Source organism: Amphibalanus amphitrite, unplaced genomic scaffold (genome assembly GCF_019059575.1).
Source record: "Amphibalanus amphitrite isolate SeventyFive unplaced genomic scaffold, NRLGWU_Aamphi_draft 000011F_arrow, whole genome shotgun sequence".
Lineage (NCBI taxonomy): Eukaryota > Metazoa > Arthropoda > Thecostraca > Balanomorpha > Balanidae > Amphibalanus > Amphibalanus amphitrite.
In genome coordinates this window covers 137,517-153,108 of record NW_024881507.1, presented here as the reverse complement: position 1 = coordinate 153,108, position 15,592 = coordinate 137,517, and the positions used below count along the sequence as shown (strand labels likewise).

Genomic DNA, 15,592 nt, shown 5'->3' with positions numbered 1-15,592 from the left:
TCCAAACGGGACCCTGCGAAACCTCAGCCGCTGGCCCGCCCACAGCAGCTGCACGAACTGACGGTCCTCCTCAGTGAGTACAATCTGATGGAAAGCTGCACGAATGTCCGTCTGACAACCCACAGCTCCTGAACGGAAGTTCAGTAGCACAGCTGGTAAACGATGCAGCAGGTTCTCTCCCGGCTCAAGGTAGGAGTTCAGGCTCATACCTGCACCGTCTGGCGCTGATCCATCGAACACCACTCGCAGTTTGCCGTTGCGGTGCAGTCCTCGGTGCGGTAAGATGAACTCTGATGGCGGACTCGGCAGCGCGGGCTCGATGACAGCGTCTTCCAGCAGCTGATGCAGGTGGTCATCGTACTCCTGGAACTGTTCAACATTCAACTTCTCTGTCATACGGTGAGTCCGGGTCTTCGATAACATCAGGTTAGACACTGGGCGCTGGTCGGACTTCCATACTAGCCCCATCTCATACCTGTTCTCGGTGGCGTTCCAAGTCGGTACAGGTGGGTCTCTCTCGGCGGTCTCCTCTGCGGCGACTCCCACAGCGTCCAGCGTCCACATTCGCTCGACGTCAACCAGCTGACAGCGGTAGGCGTGCCGCTGCCGGGTCGTCTGCTGGCCTGGGGACTGTCCGTGGAGCACATACCCAAACACAGTCTCCACCAGACGGAGGCCAGGATTCACCTCCACCTGGTTCCACAACACCACCTTGTACAGCTGATCACACCCAATTAGAGCATCAACAGGTCCGTCACGGAAGTCATCAGCAAGCTCTACACTTGGGGGCAGAGACTGAATGGGTGGTGGAGCTCCCACGGGCGCACACAGCTTATCAGTTCTCCAGAACACAAGCTCGGCCTCACCTTTCTGGTATCCAGTGAGCCGCGCGCTTACTTGGTCGTACTGGTGAGCCTCCTCAACTCTCTCCTTGAATCCGACGCACGCGAAGGTCCCCTGGCCGACCTTCTCGAGTCCCAGCTGGTCAGCCAGTGAAGCCCGGATGAAGGAGGCGTCTGCCCCGCCGTCAATCAGCGCGCGTACTAGACGCACGCCCCGAGGACCAGCCACCTCCACGAGCGCTGTCTGCACGTAGCAGTGCTGCTGGCTCCGCACGCCCATGCACATCCGTCCCTGGTTGGCAGAAAAAGTACCAGCAGCAGCGGGGGGCGGCAATGGTCTGCGATCAGGCATGCGACTCTCAGACACAGCAGCAGCGGCAGGGGGTGACAGAGGTCCGCGATCAGGTACACATCTCTCAGTAGGCATGAGGGCTGCATGCTCTCCTGGCGGTGGGTGCAATGACGAGTGGTGCGGGCCACCACACCATGGGCATCGGGTGCTGTGGCAAGCACGCAGCAGATGGGGACCAAGACACTGGTAGCAGAGCTTAGCTTGGCGCACAACATCCCAGCGAACGGGCACAGTCATGGTGCGGTAGGCCGAACACGCAGTCAGGCCATGCTTACCCGTTCCGCATGCCAGACATACCCAGTCAGGTCCCTTCTTCTGCCTCACATTCAGCATGCTGACTGTCGGCTTCCCAGGTACTGCGGTAGGTGGCTGCTCACTGGTGGTCCTCTTCCTCCGAGCAGCTGCCTCCTCCCTGATGCTCATCTCCTTCTGCAGGAACTTCAGGAAGACTGTGAGTTCATCAGATGAGTCAGCACTGCATCTCAGCCATTCAATCTTCCATGACTCAGGGATGCACGACAATAGCACAGGCATCAGCAGGACAGCATATGAGTCAGGCAACACGTTCATCGTCTCCAGCGCCCTGACCTCAGAAACCAGCCCATCAATCATGCGGCGCATGCGGACCAAGTCATTGTCATTGTGCACAGGGGTGGTGGACAACAATCTCTGCATCAGCACCTTAATGCACAAATCTGGGCGATCAAACCTTTCCTTCAGGGTCTCCACAGCCTTCAAGTAGCCCTGGTCAGTGATGGGAAGACCCTGCACAGTCACCTCTGCCTGATCGACGAGGTGCGCCTTCAAGTGCACCAGCTTTTCGACAGGTGCATAAGCAGGGTTGTCATGGACAGATACACAGAACAGGCTCCAGAACTCTGACCACTTTTCCACATCCCCACAGAACTTGGGCAGCTTCAGGTCCAGCTTTCCCCCCAGGTAAGGCGGCACACACTGAGCCCTTCCAACAGAGACCTCAGAGCTCCTTTCCAGACGAGCAAGCACACGCTTAGCTTTGAAAATCTGATCCTGCATATCCTGAATATGCGAGGTATCATCAGGCACAGACAGCTTTGTCAGGCTCACCTGGATCTCGGTCATCAGATCAACGTGCTGCTCAAGGTGGTGTATTGCCAAGGCAAGGTCGTCCTCTTGAGAATTATCACATTCGGCAAGCTCTTTCATCAGTCTGGTTGCCTTACCTCGAGCCACAGTCCTTTTCTGTTTAAGCTGTGCCTCACTCTCCATCTTGATATACACAATTCACAAGTCAATCTCAGTCTTGATCAGTCAAAATCAATCAGCAAATCATCAAAGAAGCAAATTTAACAGAAATCAAAAAGTCATCCGGCCCGGAGGACTATGTTGAAAATCAAAATGAAATAAATAGGGCCGGCTCTCTGGTTTGACTTAAAAAAACTTGAATATATGAGCACTTCAATTATATTGGTGGCGGTGGCGGCAGCAGATGGCACACTGGCGGTACACAACCTCACACGGCGGCGGCGGCGACAGAACTCCGAACGAAATACGACAACAAAGCGAAATCGGCGCGGTTAGGAAAAATATTCGTGACGGATGCAGGGGTTACCAAATGGGCTGCCATGGGTAAAATAAAATGACGAGGCGTAAAGGAAAGGTAGGATACAACACAGTAACGATGGAAAACATATACGGTACGGTAACATGAGGAGAAAAAAGGTCACAGGGCAGTAACGAATAGCGACACGCCGGCCGGGTTGTTTCTCTTCGCTTACGGCGACATCTTTTCATGGCCATGGTCCTTTTGCGCTTTTATATTACATATTCATTTCTTATTTCTGAACTCCCTTTTACGTTACTTATTACATTCAATCTCTCTAACACTTGTCCCATGCGGTGTCTGTTTGCGTTTCCCCCATCGGCAGCGCGCACTGCGCCCCGTCCTGTGGCCCCTCCCGCGGTGCCACGCCGTTCTCAGCACCTGCCGCCGTTCTCATGGCGACACGAGCGCAACCCCACCGGCAAATGGACACTTATGCCGAGACTGAGCGCCGTAAATTCCAGCGCCTTGCTGCGTGCATCGCCGAGCTGCGTCCGACTCATTGTAGCGCAGGAGCGTCGGCTCGGGTGGGCGTTTGTTGAATGCTGCCCGGGTCGCCGCTCGGGTCAGGTCGATGGTCAGGTCATTGGTCACGGGTCTGCTGGTCACGCGGCCAGTCATGTGTCATCCCGTGTCGTCACCGGTGTGTGGGTGGTCTGACAGTGTCGTGGGCCACGACTCGAGTCACGGCCGGTCACGGTCGCTCGTGTGGGGATGTGAGGGGGAGGGTAGGAACGTCACTGCTCGCCATGGCCGGGGTCGGGGTTCCTCCCACGATTGGGCCATCCCGGCAGTGCACCACTTTCTCCACTGGCCTCTGGGGGACGCAATGCTGGCTGGGTGGGATGGTGAAGGATACCGATATCCCCTAGGGGAGCGATGCTCCAAACGGCACAATTTAACGTCGGAGACGTCGGGCCGTCGTGGTGCTCTCGGAATATCCTCGCAAGAATCTCTGCAAATCCACGCCGGAAAGCTGCACTGATCTTCATCGGAAGTGCTGCATTTAGTGTTTGCGTCGTCGATGATGGGGACGGCGGCGGGGACGGTGGTGGGGCTGTCCCACTATCGCGGCGTCGTGGCCACGCCGCGGCGGTGTGCTCGTCGCATATCAGGGGCGGATTGATCGCCTCCCATGTGCGGCTTCTGCGCCTGTCGGGCGGCCAGACAGGCCGGCGGCGGCTGTGACAGCTCGCCGGGCCGCAGAGTGAATGTGGGCCCAGAAATGGCGCCGCCGACCAGGGAAATCCTGCGACCAGATGGCTCGCTGACGGGGCATATCGAGGCGCCTAATGCAGTGCCCACCGACTGTCGGCAGTCGGACCGAGTTTATATGATGATGCGGCCTTAAAATGAACGGCTGTTGAATTATCGACGGCGGTGAGCGTTTGGTCGGGGGATAGCCCGGGCCTCCCCGGTCAGGTGGTATCTCAGAGGGTGATGTTATAAGACTCAGTCATGCAGTGTGCCCCTGCAGTGGCTCCCCTTGCACATACCGCAAGACTGGTGATAAGCCGATCTCCACCTACACTGGACAGTCCATGCAACCTCCTTTTAGCCGTCCGCCGCTTGTCCGCTGTGGACGAGTGTATGGTCTCCTGCTGGTCTTTGGTCTCTCTCTGCTCACTCTGGTCTCTCCGGTCTGCCGCGCTGGCCGTGTCCGAGCGGGGTCAATATTCGCGCCACTAATTGGCGGTGCGCGGAATGGCGACCGGTATAAAACGCGTGCCATTACCGCGGTCGATCCGCTTCATTAGCGAACCTGGCGCTCCGAGCAGAGGGCCGCCCTGGGAAAGGATCGAGCTAGCCGGCCGTATCAGATTCCCAGACCGCTCCCAGATGCGCCTGTGTACACATCAGGCGATTTATGTTATCTGGTTGGTGCTAACCGGGTTCCCGTGAGCGCTATTGGTGCGCTATAGTCAAGACGAGGACGACTGTGTGGTGACGGGACGCCGGATGCGCTCCTGTGTCACCTAAGAACGGTTTCCGCTCAGTGTGGTAGCTGTTTGGTGGATATGACCTCTGTGGTATTCGGGGCTCCCAGGTGGAGGCGAGCCTCCCCGACAGGCGGCATTGTTCGTCGAACAAAGCCACACGCTGCGACCGCCGCGGACGCGTCGTCCTTCCGTGTCCAATGGTGGTGGCTTGTTAGGGAGGGTGTCATAACCGTCGCTCCGTCCCGCCCACTCGGGCTGCGGGTAGTGGATCTACTGCAGTTCGTGGATAAGATACAGGCAGCAGTAGAGCTGCCATGCACACGAGCTGTTGGTGAATGAAATCCTGATATACTTTCGCACTACCGCAGCCCTTCTAGTTATGACAGTTGTAGGTCGCGTGCAGTTCTGCTCTGCTTGTCTCTGCTCTGTTCGACCGTAGATGATAACTATCATCGGCCATAACATGCCGTTCTCCGCGCCTCACCCGGCCTGCTCTCCAACATGTGATTCAGCACGCCCGCGACGCGCATTCTCAGCCGGAGTTTTTGCGACGTTAATTCCCGCGCCTCATTCGCCGCGGAGCGTCGCCCGGAGACGAATCCGCCGCACGCTCCGCGCCGCCAACCGTCGCCCCGCGGCCCCAGGGCCGGTTTTTACCTGGGCGGCGTCCGGTGGACTGATTCGGGCCCCAACGTGTGCTGGTGGGGGGACCAGGACTCACGGGGACGACGGTGATCGTTGTTATCAGGCCTTGACCACGCGGCGGGTAGTGCGCGGTAGGGTGCCTTATCGGGCTCGTAGTGAACTTGTGTCCACCTTCTCAGTGGCTTCCGATTAGATAGGTACCCTTCCTGGTATTGCAATGTGAGTGACTCAGACATCTTGTGTCTACTGTTCGCCTACAGTGTCCATTGAAAGAAATGTGTCTAATGGACACTGTCAACGTCACATTTCTATCCGTTGTGTGCCTTTTCTCTCCATGCCCTCTTAATCTGCTGTGCTTGCTGTGCTGTGTTGTATTGTGCTGTACTGTACTGTGCTGTGCTACTGCTGTGTTATGCTGTGTTGTAAAAGCCCAGCCCCTCTTTGAGCCTCTCCATACCTCCCGTTCATTGCCACCGACATAGCCCTGCCTCTCTGTCTGTGAAGGGTCGGCGCGAATGCTTTGGACACCTCCCGTGCAGTGTTCACACTGCCCGTTGCACGCTGCATGCAATGCGGCGATTGGCGCGCTGCAGCGAAGGCCGCCGCCGCGTTGTTGGGGCGTTGCGTAGTGGGCCACTGCTGATGAGACAGCGCATACCGATTAATCCACATACCATTGTGCGCGCATAACGGACAATGCGCGTTGCGTATGCAGGCTGATGAAGGTTGGAGGCGACTCGTTACTCATCGTCACAATTGGCTAAACGGCGGAACCTCATCAAGGCGGCTGAGTCAGCGGAAAGTTATGACTTGCTGAGTTTGGGGAGGGGGTGCCGGGGACCGAAGCCAGCCCACCGGGTGACTGAAGGGAATGTATGCATGAATTCTCAGACGGCAGGTCTCCAGGAACGTGTCATGTATTCGCTCTGGCATCCTCAGGTCTCCGTCTCGCCTCTATTGTTCTATCCGCCGTTTGGAAACTGTTTCGACGTTGTCACTGTCAACACATGAGCTCAGCCAAACTGCTCTGGACACTCGGCGTACTTTCCCAGGGGTTAGTGGTTCATTGCGTCCACCGAATGGCAGCCAAAAGGTCGCATAAAGAGCCTATCGCTACCCTGTGTGCTCTTTTTGATTCATATCACAAGATGCTCTGATGGGAACATTGATTGAGCCTAGCTCTTCACGATAGACGCAATCAATATTGTCTAGATTGGAAAGCTGAGACAATGATGGTGAAAGTTACAATTGGAGTTGCAGTGAGGAAGACTAGGCATCGACTTGTTTCGAACCTTGCTCCATAGATGTTCCAGTGCTTCCATGCGTCAGTTTTCGGCGCTCCTCGCCGTTCGGCGTTTCGGCGCGTTTTCAGCGGCTGGGAAGTCCGCCTCGGCGGGCCACCTCGGTTGGCTCTGTGGAAAACACGCCTGCGCCGTGCAAACAGGCCAAGTTCTGGGCAAACACCTGAGCTGCCCGAGTGGTGTTTGCCGCTGGGTGAGGGCGCGGCTGTGGCGCACCGCAGCGGCCCCTGGGACCGCCGCTGCACCGGGAACCCGGACCTGCTGACCGGCCACTGCGCACCGCCGCGCCGAGGTCATGAAAACATGGCACTATTCACTCCGTATCTGTACGGCTCCCCCTCTCCTGCAGGCTGCTTTTGCAGACGGCGCGGTGAGAGGGAGTGGGCCGCCGAGTGCGGCTGACAGTTGTTCCCTGAACACGCAGCCCCCGGGCCCGCCCCGGGGCCAGGTTCGAACCGGCCGATCCTGGGGTGGTGGGACGCCCGCGGCGGTGGCGACGCGGTCAGGTGTGGCCTTGAGCTCCTGCCGGAGGGGCGGGACCGGCCTGGCCGTACGGGGATTGGGGACGGGGAGCGTGACACTGGGAGAAGCTGGGATATCAGCCTGACTTTTCATTACTTTTTCAATCAGAGCTGCGCCAAAAGGATAACAGCCGAGCGAATATTATTGCTATGCAATTTGTTGCGGCACGATTTCAAAGTGACTTGTAAATGCCAACAATGCCTTCTTTAGGGTCTATTACATCGAAGTGTAAAACTTTTTAGTGCTTTTAATGACCCGATCTTCACCCGTTGTCGCGCGATAAAGCGAACGTAAACACCATGCTTTAAAACCTCTGAATGGTGACATTCGGCCGCCCCCTCACTATCACAGCAAGCTCAACAAAGCCGCTTTAGTCTGCATTTGAATGGTGATAAATCTGCGACAATAGAGCTGCATAGATACGACTAATTAATGACTGCTTAATCCTCCGTCCCCTACTTCCGTTATCACCATCAACACACTCCTCTCCGGCATAGAATCCCCGACCCGATGTGATCCTGTCTTTTCGTCGGACGTTATCTGCTCTCACGCCCTTCACCACGTGCCAGAGCCAGACACCCTCTCAGCTGGCCGGAAACTCGACTGAAGTCGACTCGAGTCTATCTCGAGCCTCTCTCTGGACCTGCTAACGTCGTGATTGTGCGGATAGCGTCAGCATCGCAGACGGTCGTCGCCCTGAAGTCAGACATTGGGGAGCGAGTATCGGACGGGAATCGGTCCTGATCTGACGTCGTGGCCGCCCTGAAGTTGCTGTAGACGATGAGAGGGATGTGCCGCGCTGCTGAGCTCTGCTCGGAATTCAGAGGATGATGGGGAGGGGCTGGCGGGTGTGTGAACTCGCATGGGAGCGTGACTGTCGATCCGCCCACGCGTGGATGGGTGGGACCGCGCTGAGCCGCTCTATGGAAGCCCTGTTCGGGAGGGTGACGGGCCAAACGGAGCGGCGACCGCGGCGGTCCGGGCAGGGTCGTGGGTGGCTGACTGGCCATATTGGTCTGTATTTGGTCTGGGGTCCCAATGAGACCCGGCACGTCTCTGTGGTGGCATTGAGAGACTGAAGACTCATTGGCCGCTCTGAGGTGCCCTCGAACGGCTCGCAGCTGTCACCAAGTCTCCATTTGACTGCCCTTCTCAGCGGCTCGTCCGTGCCGCAGTCTTTGAGGCTCTTTATTCACCGTGCGCACCTCTGAGGCTGCGCTCACACCGGCGCTCCTGACGGAGCCTTATTAGGCGCGCTCGTGACACCCACCGCTGACCGCACTGCACGTCGTGACGCGCCTGCGTGCCAGCTTCGTCACGGACGTCACGGGGCGTCACTCCGTCACCTGACGCCCGCGGTGTTATCATGTGCGGACTGGCACACTCGGTCCTTCTGAACCCATCTGGAGCGCCGTGACGCAACGGTGACGAAACGTGACGGCACGCGGGCGGTCATATCATCTCGTCACCGTCACGAGACTGCCCCGTCCGTTCTGTCTGACCCTCAAACAAAGCGCTGTCTGTTCCTGTGTGGTGACACCATCCGACCGGACGCATGGCACGCGCCAGCGGGGGTTTGCACAGCGTCGGCTCTCTGTGGTGTGCAGTGCACTGTGCACTGTGCAACTGCAGACATCCCGTCCGGTGCACTGCGGACTTTGCACCCTGGGCAGTGGACGGCGTGGGACACGTGTTACTGCGGGCCGTGGGAGAGGCCATGGCCGCTGTCACTCCGCGGCCGTCACGCGGTGTCACGTACTGTCCACGGCCGTCACGAGGCTCGTCACGCTGACCGTCACGCGTCACGCGCAGCGCGGGGGCGCGGCTGGTGCGCAAAACCTTGCGTAACAGGTGCGTGACAGAGTTTCGGTCACCGGCCGGTCACCGGTATCGCCTTTGTGGTCGGGACTAGGTGTGGTCGTGTAAGGTTCGGGGAACAGAATGATAAGCTGTAGGCCATTTTATGCTCTGATAGGTATGCGTCACACACCCAACCATATATTGAACTTTCTATTCTGTGGTTGATTTTCATTTCCGTGCAGATATGCGATGCTGCAGTATCGCTGTGTACTCTTTCATCTATGCATTTGATAATCAGTGAAACAGTAGCGGCGGAACACCTTCAATTAAGGGGGGGGGGGGCACTGCCGACTTTTGGTCCCATTCTTTCCATGCAACGCCCATAGGGCTAATGTTAAATGCCAAAATCAAAGGGGCCCGGTGCCCTCCCCGTTCCGCCGCCTATGAGTGAAAACAGCTTTCTAAACAAATAGTGACGTAAATACATATCGCGTGTGCTCGTGTAAAATTCCGCGTAAATATGCTTTTTGGCGTGTGCTGTCTGGTGCCACGCGCGACCGCTCGACCTCGTGATCGCCGTCACCACCACCGACCGCAGGCCGACCTCCGTGACCGCTGGAGTCGCCCCGAGTCATCTCCGGGCGAGTCATCAACCGCCGCCGTCTCCGGCGTCTACACCGCCTCCGCTGGGGGAGGTTATCAGTGCGCCAACCACACGTGACAGTCGCACAAACCGACCGAGCGGCCGACCGACCGGGCGAGCCGACCCCGATTTCCCGTGTCAATATTTTTCACCGAGCCGCATCGTTCGGCTCTGTACAAATTTGCGTCGGTCGGCGGCCGGCCGGGCGGGGTCTACGGACTAATGGGCGGCGCGCGCCGTACCACGGCGGTCTGGGAACTTCGCACGGCGTCAGCTGACGGCCGCGTCACGTGACCGCACGTCACCGGATGTTGCGGTGGTTGCGCGGCTCGTTTGATGTCGGCAGGGGCGCTGTGCTGCACGGTCGGTCTCTGCAGAGCGGGCTAACCTGGCCCGGAGGTGTGGACAGGCGCCGTGGAACCCGTGGACAGGCGTCGAGGCACCTGTGGCGGCCGGGTCAGCGGCGGCCGTGGTTGACCCACTGCTGTGACAGGTGCGGCCGTCTTCGGTCGTTGGAGGGATTTACGGGACTCGCCGATGAGCGTTCACCGCTGAAAGAGTCGCTGCAGGGTTAGCGCTGACCACTCGGAGGCCGGTCCAGTCTCTATCCGAAGCCATCTGTGGTCACGGACTATCTGAGCCGCCGCTGCTGAAATGTGCTGCGGTGACGGGCGTATTCACCGCCTGTCCTGCAAATCAGCGTGGCATTAGTTCAGGTACCACAGCGTGGCATTAGTTCAGGTACCGCAGGGGGGGGGGGGGGGGGGTAGAACACCTTGAGCAGAAATCATGAAACTATTCAACTAGAGAAAAGAGAATCGGAATGGTAGTTTGAAAACCAGTCTTGTTTTGTGAGGCGTCTCCAGGCGAAGTGCCTGCGTAAACAGTTAAACACCATTGTTGCTGGTCCTCCTTTATAGACAGTGCATTGCAATGAATCATCGACAAAACCCTGGGCCACATTCAACCTGGATTTATCGTATCGCTGGCGCCTGTAGCATGCAACTGCAGGAGCCCTTCATTGATTTGGTCGCGTTTTTGTCGCGGCGCTGTATTGTTTTGTGCTGCTATCAGCATCGGCTGGAAGTCGGCATTCTGCGTCGTAAACGTATCCGGCTTTCTGTTTATTTGCACTCTTGTAATTACAGTCAGACTCGGCCTGCGTGATCGACAAAGTTTTCCTGTCTGTGTAAATTGCCTCCGCCCCCCTGTCATCGTGTCTTTCCTTTGTGTGGCCAGCGTTTGTTTCATTCAAACGACGGAGGGAGGGAAACGGGGCCTCTCAAACCGGGCCTCCGTCCCGAATTGTTCGCCTTCACTCCACAAAGCGCCTGCAGTAGTTTGAAAACCTCTGGTCTGTCTGCTACTCAGCTGGAGTCGAGGGCATTTTATTGCCTCTTCTTTTTGTGCTAATCCTGTTGAGTTTTCGTTTCCGTCGTCGATGCGTGCCGGCTCCCCGTTCGGCTGTCGGCGACGGTATTGTGAGCGCCCTCCCCTCGCTTCTATTCTCCTTTTCTCTCTCTCCCCGATGGTATGCCGTTCCTTCAGAAGACTACTGCACGCCGTCTCCGTTGAGTGGTCTGGGGCTGAATGCCAGCTTGTTTGTCCATTAGATCTATGCTTTTCTGCAGTTTCAAAAGGCGTCTGTTGACGTTTCTCGTATAGAGCCATCACCCTTCCTGGTGTCTCACATTTTCTTACATCTACCCGTCAGGACAGACTCGCCACGTGCCTTACGGCTCTGAATCTCAACCTATCTTTCCGCTTGTCCAGTACGTATTATCCAGTATCCGTCCTCCTGTACCCGTCCGTCCGTTCGTCGGTGTGGATGGTCTAGCTGGCACCCCGACATCTTTATCTGTGACTGAATATGTTGGTGACCGGATGTGTTTGCTCCCCTGCGCGCTGTTTGTGTTTGTGCGCGTGTTTACGGGCTGTGTCCGTTAGTGCCTCGATGGTTGTCTGTGGACCCGCATGGGCCCACATGTTTGCAGCCTTTATGGCTGTGTGTCTGTGTCAATGCGTATGTGGAAGCGGGGGGGGGGGGGGGAGAGGGTGCTGTCCTGATAGACGCTGTGTGACAATGGCGTCGTCGCCAGTGCGACTTGTCCAGTCATACGACTGTCACGCGACTGTCACCCGTCCCGGCCCCAGTGTGTGTGTGTGGGGGGGGGGGGGGGGGTTCTGCAGACTAGTTAGTCCGTCATTTAGTTCTGGCTGTCCCAACTGCATACGATTTCGGAGAGCGACAGGCAAATGACACCGGCTCAAACTGTAGAAAATAGCTGTTCTAGCAACACATCATAGCAACAAGGAAAAGGAAGTCAGGCCACCACACTGCGCCCGATTTCTTGTTTATATCTGCGTTTCCCGACCACACGGTGTCCTGCACATGGCCGCCCCCTGAACACGTCCGCCTAGCATTGCCCGGTCCTGATACGTTATCTCCCCAAGTGCCCGTGCTCCATGAAAGGATTTCTGCACGACACTCTGCAGTCCGCAGAAGGCAAACACGACAGCAGTGACCATTTTTGGACATGGCTGACGTCTCGCCAAACGCTGTGACGCCTTGGCGCGGGCAGCCGGGCTCTATGGACGCCGGTTCGTGGCGACACTCCTCTCCCTGGGGACTGCGGCAGGGCAGATAGCGACGTCAGGATGTGGGCCGTCAGGGCCCAGGGGGATCGCCCGAGACGAGACGCGCCGCGCCGTCACCGCCATAATCACATCCATGGGCGCGTGGCCGCGGTTGGCGCTGTCGCCGCTTACTGAGGAGTGAGGACGCTCGCGTGGTACTGAAGGCGTATGGAGAGGAGAGGGAAGAGGACGGCTGTGGCGGCGTGGGTTAGACACAATCGGACACTGTCCTGGCGATAGAATGACTCAGGGCTCTCGAGTGTAATTTCCAAGCAGAATGAAGGAGGATGACGGAGGAGAATTTGCGACGCTGGTGCCTGGGATTAACTTCTGGTCCGGTCTTCCGCGTTCGTCGGCGACACCGGTGACAGGCTACGAGTTTGGAATTAATTCCTCCCATCGGGCGAGGCGATGGATCGGGGAAGTTTGCGGACCGGAGTAGAGGTGACCTGACTGATGTATGTGTCTTCTCTGGAGTCTGAAATGAAGCCGGCGGTCCGAACATGACCACCAGTTGTAGCGGTGCTGCTGCCTGCCCGCGCTGTTGCAAGCCAAGAGGGGCGTCCGCCCTGACCCGGCGAGCGCGCCGCGACCGACGCGGATGCGAGTAAATCACCTCGCTGTCCGCCGGACCGGTCCGACGGGACGCCGCTCTCTCCGGGGTCATGCCGCCTCGGGAGGGACGGGGACCTGTGGACGCTGCGTGCGGCTTACTGCGGTCAGCGGCCGCACCTCGACAGGGCCACTCTGACGTCACGCACACACAGAAGCTGACGGTGCGGCCGCGCACTGAATGCTGATGTGCTCAGTCGTCACCGCCGCCGCCGCCGCCGCCGTGGGACGCGCACGATCGGACGGCGGCGCGAGCGGGCGGTGAAAGGCACCCCCGCCGCGCCAGTGGCCATCCATGTAGATTGGTCGCGGCTGGGGAGGTGCCCCTCCGACTCGAGACGCACGAGCGGGCCACGACCGGCCGCTCGGACGGCCACTTGGGCCGTGTGGGGAGGCCGTCAGTGCGCCGCCGCCGCCGCCGCCGCGCCGGGACGTCACCCGCTGGGTGCCAGCGGACCGCCGAGTGCTGAACGGCATTACCATCACCGCGCCGGGGCCGAGGTCACGTGACCTGGCCCGATGCTGCAGCTTGGTAGGTCGCCACGGTCACGTGACCATTTGACTGCGCACAATGGCGATTGTAAATAGCGGGCGGTGCGATTGTGCAGCGGCGGCTGGCTGGTCCTCCCGCCTGCCCGCTGGCCGGCTGGCGTCTCTGCTCAGCTGACAGCTCTGCTCAGCTGAGGAATTGCAGTAGAGCCGCGGGTCGGATACGCCGAGTCACGATCTCGGACCGACACCCTGCGGTGACCCGACAGAGAAATGGCCACATCGCGCCGGCCATACGAAGCGCACCGCGGCCCTCGAGCACTTACCGTGAGAAGGGACGCCCTAAACCTGCCATAATCAGTGCCGCACAGGCGGCGTGCATACGCAAGTGCGTCGGTCGGGCCGGCGCGGCGACGCGCCACCGGCACCGGTGTGCGTGCCGGGCGTGCGTGTCGGTCGTTCTTTCATCACGCGCCGTCTGGTCGGCACGGTCCAGCCGTCAGCGATGAGCTGAACAATTCATCACGGTCCGGCGCCGTCGCATGCTTCTGCGCGACACTGCCAGTGAGCGGTGGGCGGCGGACGACCTGACCTGGCCGGCGCGGGTGGCCGCCGACTCCGATAAGACGGCCGACATGAACGCCGCGTCACGAGGTACAAGACGGCGTCTGTGCGGCGACCGGGCAGCGGCTGCAAACAAACCATTTGATGGCCGTTTGCCGACGAGTTACATGACACGTGGCGTGGTGAGCCGCCCGATCGGGAACCCAGTTCTCGGGAACGCAGGTCGGCCCTGAGTCATGTCTGAAGCGAGAGGGCAGGCCTACGATTAAATGGACATGATTTTAAAACAGCAGCTGAGATCAAATAGACATGGTCGATTAAATGAAGTAACAGAGCTGCCAAGGGGTCCCAAATGGCCACGAGTGGCCGTTAGGGTGTGTAAAGGGAATCACTACCAAATTTCACACGGCCAAACGTCGCATCACAATGCGATTCGTCACGTCAGAGCGTGACGTCGGCCCAGCTGCGTCGACGCACAGCTGCAGAGGGGCCGTCACTCTGCACGGAGCCCCCATCACCGGGGACGACCCGGCGGCAAATGGGCATGACTCGGCATCGGACCGACTGCCGGGCGCCGACCCGAGACACGCCTGAGTTGCTCTCTGCCCGCCGTGCCAAGGGGGCGGGAGGCTGCCAGTAGCGCGTCAGAGCGGCGGGCGGGCGCCGCGACCGCGACCGCCCGCCTCCCACAGGAGTGAGTGACCGCGCCGGGTCCTCGGGAGGCACCCATGCTCCGGTACCACCCCGGGCCAGCCAGCTGTCAGGGCGGGTTTGTAAACTCGAGAGAGATAAAGGTCATGCTTGGCTGATTGCCGTCCACTTGCTCGAACGACCTCGGTCGACCTCGACTACCTCGAGGTCGACCTCCGCTGAGGACGCTCCGGTCTTGGTGACCACTTTTTGTGCCGGCGGCGCTGACCAGCCGGGCGCCGCGGCGGCGGACATCGCCCTGCCACCTGTTGCCTTCACACCGCCGCCCCCGCCGCGGGCCGAGGAAGCTACAGCGGGGCCAATAACCCCCCTCTCGGGGCGATCACGATGTCAGCCGCTCGATGCTAATCAGGGATGGATGACGTCGAACGAGTGGCTCGCGTAATTGCGGCGAGTCGCTCCAGGAGGGTGCGCTGACGCATCGCTCTTCTGGCGCCGGCTGCTGGGTGGTCAGTGGTCGATTGGAAACTCTTCCTCTATATAGATCGGCACTCTCCAAAGGGTTGCACTGGGTTTGTCGCCGAGTGATGTGGCGTATCTCAGATACCAGTGGTTTGGCATGGCTTACCACCTGACGTCAGCCGCGTACCTCAACATGATTACCGATAGCTCTTCTCGGTCACTGCGACGCTGACCGTAGCTGGAATATCACATCATCGCTATGGTGAAGTTCTGTGTCCGCGCCTCCCTGCGCGCTGGTATAAATGTCGCTGAGCCGTCACCGTGCGGCGCCGGTGCCCGTGCGTCCCGTCGTTAGCATGCAGCGCGTGCGGCGAGGGGGTTCGGCGAACAGCCGCAGCCGGCCCTGACCGCCGCTGAGCCCTCGGAGGACCGTGTCGGCCTCCGCTCCGGGAGTCGGGTGGTGCGCGGGCCCGGTCCACCGGCTACCCGGACCCCGGCGTTGTGGACGCTCGCCACCGGGGGAGGAGTCGTGCTGTCACTCACGAGATGC

At 59.1% G+C, this 15,592-nt stretch overlaps 2 protein-coding genes across 3 annotated transcripts in view; one reads left to right on the top strand and one right to left on the bottom strand.

Annotated features, from left to right (window-relative positions):
* LOC122381427 (plexin-A2-like) overlaps positions 1-15,592 on the top strand; it is a 133,222-nt gene that overhangs the window by 25,603 nt on the left and 92,027 nt on the right. The gene's annotated exons all lie outside the window — the stretch shown is intronic.
* Positions 263-1,383, bottom strand: LOC122381442. The gene is made up of 3 exons (XM_043365603.1): positions 898-1,383; positions 476-623; positions 263-369 (listed from the first exon to the last, which is right to left on the bottom strand). The coding sequence occupies exons 1-3, from the start codon at positions 1,267-1,269 to the stop codon at positions 353-355; spliced, it is 537 nt and encodes a 178-aa protein (XP_043221538.1). The 5' UTR covers positions 1,270-1,383; the 3' UTR covers positions 263-352.